This window comes from Pteronotus mesoamericanus, unplaced genomic scaffold (genome assembly GCF_021234165.1).
Source record: "Pteronotus mesoamericanus isolate MK-2021 breed Mesoamerican mustached bat unplaced genomic scaffold, CSHL_Meso_final contig_42, whole genome shotgun sequence".
Taxonomy (NCBI): Eukaryota; Metazoa; Chordata; class Mammalia; order Chiroptera; family Mormoopidae; genus Pteronotus; species Pteronotus mesoamericanus.
Genome location: NW_026555157.1, coordinates 5,408,133 through 5,417,755, shown reverse-complemented (window position 1 = coordinate 5,417,755; position 9,623 = coordinate 5,408,133). Strand labels below are relative to the sequence as shown.

The 9,623-nt window shown below is 40.5% G+C and overlaps 1 protein-coding gene across 1 annotated transcript; it reads right to left on the bottom strand.

Moving 5' to 3' along the window:
- Window positions 1-1,008: 1,008 nt before the first annotated feature.
- Window positions 1,009-9,334, bottom strand: DPPA4 (developmental pluripotency associated 4). The gene is made up of 7 exons (XM_054577232.1): window positions 9,311-9,334; window positions 6,747-6,900; window positions 5,121-5,281; window positions 4,980-5,030; window positions 4,467-4,749; window positions 2,691-2,886; window positions 1,009-1,039 (listed from the first exon to the last, which is right to left on the bottom strand). The coding sequence occupies exons 1-7, from the start codon at window positions 9,332-9,334 to the stop codon at window positions 1,009-1,011; spliced, it is 900 nt and encodes a 299-aa protein (XP_054433207.1).
- Window positions 9,335-9,623: the final 289 nt, after the last annotated feature.

Sequence of the window (9,623 nt, the reverse complement as noted above, 5' to 3'; positions counted from 1 at the left end):
AATCATACCTATGGCTTAATCCTACTGAGTTAAGAGCACTAACAGTAATTTGCATTCAACAAAGTTTCCTAAGCACAGTATATTAATTATTTTACATACACACTTAAACATATTGTGTTTATAACTAAGAAATAACCTTGAACTTTTTTAAACAGCAGAAACATACAAAACAGCTACAACTGGAAATAATACTTGAAAAGTGCCCTGTTTTTTTTAATCTCAGAAGACACACCATAGAACTCAGGTTAAGAAAACTTTGAAAAATGTTTTGTATATTAAGCCCTGGCTGATGTGGCTCACTGGATTGAGTGCCAGCCTGCGAACTAAAGAAAGGGTTGCTGGTTCCCAATCAGGGCACATGGGCCTGGGTTGCTGGCCAGGTTGGGCATGCAAGAGGCAACCAAACATTGATGTTTCTCTTCCTCTTTCTCCCTCCCTTTCTCTCTAAAAATAAAGGAAATCTTTAAAAAAAAATGTTTTGTATATTAACAACATACTTTTTGGGAATGGAGAGAATAACAGTTTTTCCTTTGGCTCCAGATAGTCAACAGTTTGAAGTTATTAAACTTAGAAGGCAGCAGCCCCCTAACGGAGCCAGAATTCTGAGGCTAGAATCCTGCGTGGGAGCACTCTCGTTTCTCCACTCCCTCTGCAATGTTCACTTGATGTTTCTACCATGAAGGAGGTACTGAGGTCACTTCTGTTTCAGAAGGATAATTGTTTGATGGTGTGACTTTTTCATCTTATTCACTGCAGTGAACGATAATTTAATGCTTTTCCATTTTAAACTGTAAATGTCTACATCCCAACAGATGAAGTGGCAGGCATGTTGAGAGTCTGAAGGTAACACCTGCTCCCACCAGCAGTCTGTGGGCCCTGTAGGCAGGAAGCGTGGACGGTGTCCGAGCAGCCTGGAGTTCAGCTGTCAGTGGCACCAGAGTTGAGCGTAGTCACTTTTCTACCGTTAGTTATAATCCTAGCTGTATTCTTTTTCTTGGTATCTTAATTTCACTGGAGGCTTTTCATTAATACCTTATTCCTATAAAACAAATGAAATGATCGTTACCTTTTAAAAGTCAAATGAGAAATAACAAGAAACCCACTGCTGGAGTGCCCATAAAATTGCCCTTAGACTTTAAGATAGTGGGTGGAAAGCATGTGACCGGGTCCTCTCGGAATGGCATTTTCAGCCAATTTCTAATATGGTCTCTCTCTTCAGCCCCGCCTTTAACATGTTCTTGTTCTGCACAGCCATGGGCAAGGCTATCCAGAGAGCCAAAAGGGAAAAAGATAAACATACACTCACTGTGCCAGGGCTCGGAGGACTGGCACTCCCAGGTTGGTTGAGGGGGAGTATGGCCTGAGGGGCCCACCCACTGCAGACTGCTTTCCTTCACCAGCCATGGTGTTCAGTGACCATGGCACCAAGGGGGTGGCAGGTAAGCAGGACACCCAAGAGATGGAGGTGGAGCCCAGGATGCTTACTTACAGCTAGGGGGTAGGGCAGTGGGTCCCTAGGAACCCTGGCTGGGCTGCACCAAGTCCCTCTATTCAGAGGGATGTTTTTCTTCCCGTTTCGCTCTCCATCATGAAAATGGGAAGAAAAACGTCTCCATTTGTACTTTCAGAGAAAACCTCCAATTACAGTCTCTACTTCTCTCCTCCCCGTATTCAACCAACACCAAATTTTCTGTATCCTTTACTCCTTTGAATCTCTCATATCATCTGAGCAAGTATATTATTTGTACCTTCTTCAAACTTCACTTGAAATTAAGAAAATTTCTCCTTATAAACTTCATATTCTAGCTTTCCTTCTCATTTCTTTTCTGCCTCCTTTAACGTGTCCTCCCAGTACCGATGTTCCCAAAAGCTCTGCCCTCAGCCAGATTGCTCTTGTTGGGGAGACATCTCTAGAAGGTGTGAGACCCATTCAACATGAAAAACTGAATTATCCTGCAAGATCTCTAATAGATCTTACGTCCTTGGCAATGTAAGCCTCAGTCCATTTACTTGCCTAAAACCCTTCAGTGGCCCATCACCCGGGGATGAGCTGACTGACTTGACTCCTTGTCTGGCCCTCGACTCCTAGAAATTGTTTGTAGGTGTTCATTTTTCTTGTTTACTCATTTAATTTTCACAACATCCTTGCATAGGCATTATTATGCCCATTTTATGAGATAACTGAGGTTTATTTTTGACCATATTCTATCACACTAAACTGCTTACAATTTCTATGTTGTCCTAAGTTCTTTTACAGACTTGGCTCTGGGCGCTGTACTGGAAAATGATGTTACTCCTTTTTATCTAAGTCTGTTCTTCCCTTATATTAAGAAATCTCTGTGATACCAGTCACCACATGGTATTAGCTATTTACACACCAATCATCCAGTTTAGACTGTAGACTACTTAAAGGAAGGAGTTTTTTTGCTAGCCGTTATTTCTGTGCAGTGCATATACTTGGAATAAATTAATTATGAATGTTTGCTTCTCTAAAATTATGAGTCTCCAGGTAGACAAAAATGCTCTTTTTCCTAGGAATATAATAATGGGTAATAATTTTCTTGAAACTCTTCACTGGTATCTTATGAGTGAAATACAGGGCTAATTAAGATAAACATATATCTGCCCTCTCTCCCTCAACTAAAATCCAGGTGCCCACTTTTGTTTGTAGAAAAGCACTAAGTAATTACCTATGAACACATTTGGGGCACAACATATTGTCCTCCAGGTGCGAGGGTGGAAGGCTGCAGGCAGGTAACAAGAAGAGTGCACACACTTTCCCTTGTTTTTCAGGAACCCAGGCTTGCCCAGCATAAAACTGTAGCTTAACCCAACCTTCTGTGTCTGCAGGGAGACTTCGCCCGTGGACCACACACCACCTGACACCTGGGGAGGAAAGAGAGGTAAGTACAACCAGAGCAAAACCAAATTATCATGTTAGAAATTGCATCATGGCCTGATTCTTTCTCAGGTGCTAGTGCTTGGAATGTGAACCCTAGAATTCTAACTTAACCTGCTCTAGCCTGGTCTCTTTTGAAAATAATGCAAGACACTTCCTGTTACAACTTTAAAAGGAAAGAAAAGCTAGTTGGTAGTGGTAGAGGTGCAACTGGGCAAATGGTGGTATAAGGGGGAGCAAAAATTTACCTCTACCCACCTTAGGCTTTCAGGTGGGACTTTTTTTTTTAAAGACTATATTTATTTTTAAAGAGAAGGGAAGAGAGGGAGAGAGACATCATGTGTGAGAGATACATTGATCGGTTGCCTCTTGCATGCCCAAACTGGAGACCAGGGCTTGCCACCCAAGCATGTACCCTGTCCAGGAATTGAACCAGGAACCTTTTGGTTTGCAGGCCAGGGCTCAGTCCATGGAGCCACACCAGCCAACGCCCAGCTGGGACTCTAACAAAAAGACAGATGAATAAGAGAAAAACAGTTTATTAATGTGTAAAGTGCATACCATGTAGAAAATACAACAAAAACTAATTCAAAATGGTGGCTTAGAATTCCATCTTATACAACATCTACAAAGAACAATACATTTGTAGAGAAATGACAGGACAAAGGGTGGCAGTTTTAGGCCGCCAAGGGTGGCAAACTGTGGGAAGGTGAATATCTATCTGGAGGAAGCTAATGGAGTAAAGTTTGCTTGCAGAGAGTCCTCTGGTGCCATCTCTCAGTTGATGAGTGTCTCTAGCACAAGAATTTATATCCTTCCTTTAGGCAGAAAAGGGGAAGTTTTTTCCTGAGTTTAATTGCATTTACCTCAAAATAATTCTTTATGTCAAAGAGGTGTATCTGTAGATGACCTACCTACTCTGGTTTCCTTTGATAGAAAGACTAAACCAGAGTTGTCTGGAATGACACTGGAATGAAATAGGTTCAGGGGTGTCAACCTCGTAACAGGCAGTTTATTGAGGTCACCGGTTTATGGTCTTCCTAAATGATATCTTAATTATGGTCTCCTGTAATTCTTATCTTATGACATAGGCATTATATGTATTATTAACCTATTTTACGGTGAGGAAACTGGAAACTAGTTTCAATAGTTTGTTAATGTCACTCACTTAAAAGATGTTAGAAGATCCAGGGCTTAAGTTCAGGCAGTTGATTTTAGAATCTGCCTTTACTTCTAATTCCTTAAAGAAGAGGAAAGAAATTAATCCAAACAGATTGCTATCCCCTTGTGATGACATCAGTAAGCTAGAGCACTGGTTCTCAAAGAATGGTGGTCCCTTGACTAGCATCATCAGCTGTGTCTGGAAAATTGTTAGAAATGCACATTCCCAGGCCTTCACTCAGACATGAATCAGAAACTAAGCTGGGGTTAGGAGGTGGGGGATGCAGCAGCAGGAACCACCAGTCCTTCAGGTAATTTTAATATACTCTAAAGTTGATCAGAGGTGAATATCAATTAACTGTATTTACTCATCTGAACCAGAACCAGCTTTTGATATTGAGCTCACCAGAGGCCTCTTGTGGTGACCGCACTGTCTCCATATTCCCAGCACTGGCTGCGATTCTGCTCCAGGAGGCGAACACAACTTCTGACGTGGAAGCTGTCACAACAACACTGTCCATTCCCTCAAGGAGAGCAGTAGCACTTGTGAGAGCAGGCATCCCCTCCTCAGGGGGAGCAGTCAGTTCAGGAAGACCCAAACTTTTCAGAGTAATTCCCTCTTTTTCCATCTTCAGTTTTCTTTTTGATTTTGTCAAGACCCTGGCCTCCTTTGATGAGACAGGAATATACTACAAATGGGGTTGAAAAGATTAAAAGTGCTATCAGAAGTGCAGCCTCATTTTTATTACTCTTTGAAGGATTGGTGAAAAGTGAGCATGGGGGATAGTGTGCCGTTAGAAGGAAAGGAGCCAGAAGGAGGGGCTGGGGCAATCCCTTTAGTCACTTTTTCATACTAGAGTAGGTAATTAGGATGAGAATGAAACCTTTCACTCTGCCAAATGTCCCACAAACTACTCACTTTTTGATGAGGGTAAGCATATTCACACAGCCTCTTATAAGCTTCCACTTTCTAAGATAAGAAAAATGAGTTAATGAGAGTTAATTATTGAAACAGGTTCCTACCCTTTCCCCCAGCAGCACTAACACCCTGGGCTCTCACCAAGCCTTTGGTACCCAGATTTAATTGCTGGCACCAAGCCCTCACGATGTCTCGGTGAAGCAGGTCAACTGGTGGCAATTTAAGGGGCAATGGAGGAATTGGTATCTTCTTCCGAATTCTCACTCTTTTATTGTCTTGTGCCATCTCTTTTGGACAGGAAGCTGAAGGAGAATAGGAAAAAATTAGATATAATTAACTTTTGTGTAACCTTTTAAAATGTCAAAAGTATAATCACTTTTAGTTATCATAGTACAGTCCTCATTGTATATTTAAATGACTTATGAAAGACCACAAAACATTGAAGAGACAGACCTCAAACCTAGCATTTAATACCTCTGAGTTCCACAGCTTTTACTTTCTAAAACTCCCCACTACGCACACATACTTCTGAGCTCCTTAACCCATAGACTCCATGGAGGTTGCCTAGACCTTTCCAATCCAGGGGAATGACAGAAGTTTTAGAGGTGAGATCATAAATACTCAGTGATGCTTTGACCTCTCACAAAACAGATAAACTCAGCAACGCTGCAAGCATTTACCCATAATCTGCCAGCCCACCCCATTGGACCAGCACTGTTCTCTTTGCACACAGGTCTCCTGCTGCACCTCACACACACCATTCAGGAAAGGCTTACAGAACACAGCTCCAGAACACACACAATTATGTTGACACTAATAGTCATTAGTGTTTACTGAGTCCACTTTACTAGTCAGGTATAGTTTAAACATTTTACCTAATCATTCCATGTAAATTACAAGCAACTTTTCACCCCATCCCTATGAGGCCTGGTTGGAATTATCCTCACTTTTAAAATAGGAAATGGAGTTTCAAAGGAGCTTAGCTAGGTGGAAAACACAAATGTCCAACAACTTGGGAGTTTACAAGTATTTGTTTTTTTGTTTTGTTTTGTTTTTTTAAGAGGGAGAAAGAGAGAAAAACATCAACTTGTTTATTGGTTGCTTCTTGCATGTGCCCTGACTGGGGATCAAACCTGCAACTTTGGCATATCGGGATAACACTAACCAACTGAGCTACTCGGACAGGGCCTGGAAGTGTTTTTATCCATAAGTAGCAAGGAGATGGAGAAAAGATATAAGCCACCTAAAAGAATCCACATTAGCTATAAGCAAACGGGTGGGAGACAGTGAAGTGAGGTCAGGACTGGGGTAGGTGCAGAGTCACAAAGCCTACATGTTAAGAAAAAGTGGCAGCTCCTGGAGTTTGATGATGTCTGGCTAAAATAATCTGCATAAATAGCCCTCAGGAATTTACTCCAAACTTCTACAAACATAGGAAGAATGTGAGCAGCCCTTTCTTAGCTAGCCCATGGCCATCAACAAACAGTTCTGTCTTCCTCTCAGTCTCAGTCCACTGTAATTGGAAACATAGCAGAACTTTCTCCATGTTAGAGTGAAAGCAAAATGATTAGAACCAAATACATTGTGGGACTTTGGAGATAGAAAAGTATTAAGTTTTAACAGGTGACTCACAAAAGAAGGCTTCTCAAAGGAAGTATAGGATTTGCAGAAAAGAGGACAAAAATTTCTTTTCTACTCCAGAAAATTTCCCCAGGCTTCCTAAGAAACCCTAAGAAATAGGATTTCGGGCACTTGACGACCTCTTACCTTTGTCATCTTTCTTAGATCTTTTCCGTTTGGTTTCCTTCCCTGAGCTTCTTTCTATATTTGATTCACCAGCAGCCTGATGTTCCTCTTCAGCTTTTACTGGTTGGAATTTGCCAGCCAATTTTTTTCCCCCCGACTTCTTTTTGGAGTTACACTGGGGACAGAAGAGCCCGTCAGTCATTCCTCTGGTGTTTGACCCACTACATTACATTACCTGCCTCACGGTGAGCCACACCCAAGACACCAAGACAGTCACTGAACTCCGCTGGCAATGTGTCTTCTCTGTGTATCATCTTCATGCCCAGGTTTACTTATAGGACAGACAAGTGATGATGGAGAAATGGGAGGCGGCCAAATTTAATATATGAAAGAAGACAGAAAATATGGATACTAATAAAAAGAAACAGAGGAAACTATGCTCAGCTTTGGAGGAAGCCCTTATGTCACCCCCATTTTCCTTATCTCCCACCTGGAAGGTTTTTCTTTTCTTTTCTTTCTTCTTGATCTCTTCCTAATAAATGTTTCCCAGAGGGATGTTATACACCTACTCAATGGTTTGTTGTTCTTAGCAGTGAAATATGAAGCTAGTCGAATGTCCTAAACACAACCTACCAGCCTCTTATCTTCCACTCCTCTGGCCCTACTTCTCTCCATCTGCAAGTTCCATTCAGTCACAGCATTCCTTTCCTTTCTGACCCAGTTACTTTGACTGGAAGGGATTTCCCTCAGCTCCACCCCCACCCACTTCTATTTACATTTTAAAATCTTAATCTTTTAGAAGCTCACTTTAAGTGTTAGTTCATCTAGCAAACACTTCTAGTCTTTACAGGCCAAGTCAAATCTACTATTAATATTTTCTTATTCTCGCCACTTGTCAATTGTAGTTTTACATTTGCTTGTGATTTGATCAGTGTCTGTTATACCATTTGATTATAAGCCCCAAAAAGATAGAATTTCTTTCCCTTTCATTGTAAGCACTCAATATTTACTGGTTATTTGCATCAGAAGAAACAAGAGAATAGTGGGGATGTTGGGTGACAAGGAGAAACTAACATTTATTGAGTCTCTACATTTTCTAAAATATTGTTCGACACATTCCTTATTTTCTTTAATCCTCCTAACAATTTGGTGACAATTTATTACTTTGTTTTTTAAATGCTGAGAATGGGAGATTATAATTAAAGACACGCTGGTAGGCATTTTAGATAAAAATTAAATCCAGTCAACTAGCTCCCTTATCTAAAGTCTTCCCATTGTCCATCAGGGTGGGAGTATTGGACAAATTAACATTTGTATGACTTTTTTTTTTTACAAGTCTACAGCAGTTTAACATTCATATTCAAATTTTACATTTGCAAAGCTCTTATACAAAATACTCGATTTTGAGGCTGACAAAAGTCTTAAAACTGAAAGGGCAAAAATGACCCGGTTCTAGAAAGAGACCCTGAGGCAGTCAGCCTTCCTCGGCAGAGGAGCTCAATTCTTCTATACTGAAAGAAACCAAACCTTTGCCACCCTGAAGGTGCCTCTTTGGAATATTGATGTTCAGCTGTTTATTAAAGAAACAAGACTCAGAAAGAACATTTGACCTTTCCCCCATTTCCTTCCCAAAAGATTCAGACTGAGAAAGCTGCTTCAAGAAAAAGATGTGAGGATGTTCACCTTAGTCTAATTTGAATGAAGTATGATAAATAGGAGGGGTTCAGGCAGGGTCTGTTTGCTATATTCCTCCACGTCCCATGGTTTCTGAGTCACCCGGCAAGGATTTTCCTGCCATCTAAGTTCAGCTCTTACTCAACTACCTGTAAATTCCCCTTTCTTACTTCTGAAATCTAAAATTCCATTCTTCCTTTTCTCTTTTGTCCAAAAAGTCAATGTTGCCTTCCTGCCTTGGGGATTTTCAGGCTCATGGGAATTCCCCATAAGCATGTATTAAAACTTTATTTTCTCCTGTTAACTGGTCTCTGTTAGTTTGATTAGCTTTTAAGAACCTAAAAGGTAGAGGAAAACTAGTCTTTTAGCCCCCACAGTACTAAGTTTCAACGCCTCTTCACCTGTAGTTTCTGTCTGCAGCGTTCATCAGTACGTGTGGCTTCTAATTATTTAATTATTTCTTGGCTATAATAACCCGGGGGAAAAAAGACAAGCTCAGACCCACCACCTTTGATTTAGAATTTGTGTCTGTTGAAGAGATATTAAAGGATGTTGTTTTTTAAACCCAACTCAGTCAAGTGCCTCTTCTAAAGTTTTTTCCTCACCTCCCATTTTTTCCCATTAACCTTTCCTTCTAGCCCTTATATTTGATTCTTCTGACAAGATAAAGCATTTCCTCAAAACCAAACAGGTAACCCATTTCTTATTACTTCCTCACTCCAATATACCAGGTTGCAATCATGTATAGAACTTTACTTTTTTTTTTTTTAAAAAAAAAAAGCAAGTGTAGAGAGAAAAATCCTAAGAGACTTTACTTTTTCTCTCTCAAAAGAAGCAGTGTGCTCATGGTGAAAAAATAACATGAAGAGACTCACAAAAACTAGAAAACAAAGCCATTAAAATGTACTTACCGTCTTGCTTTTTGCGTTTTCCATATTTAGAATTTAATTCGACGTTGATAAAAAGAAAATCTTCTTACTTCTGTTATGGCCCCTGGCCTAAGGTTGCTTTTTAAAAGTCTCCTCCCACTTCCTGCCACCCAAAGGCACTTTTTTCCCTCCTCCTTTCTGTTCCCTCCCCCCACAATTTGTGAATGTTAAATGTGTGTACATTTTTATTTATGAGGAGACTATTGTATGAATGAATAAATATCATTTCTGACTTTTCTGTGATTTTTTTAAGACCCTCACCCCAGGATATGTTTATTGATTTTTAGAGACACTG

Bases quoted from the DNA above. Each gene is read 5' to 3' on its own strand.
- DPPA4 (XM_054577232.1), bottom strand. From the start codon at position 9,334: ATGGAAAACGCAAAAAGCAAGACG. The intron at 5,282-6,746 runs GTAAGAGGTCGT...ATTCTCCTTCAG, and splicing joins ATCTAAGAAAGATGACAAAG to CTTCCTGTCCAAAAGAGATG. The intron at 1,040-2,690 runs GTAATTACTTAG...TTTGTTTTATAG, and splicing joins TGCCCCAAATGTGTTCATAG to GAATAAGGTATTAATGAAAA.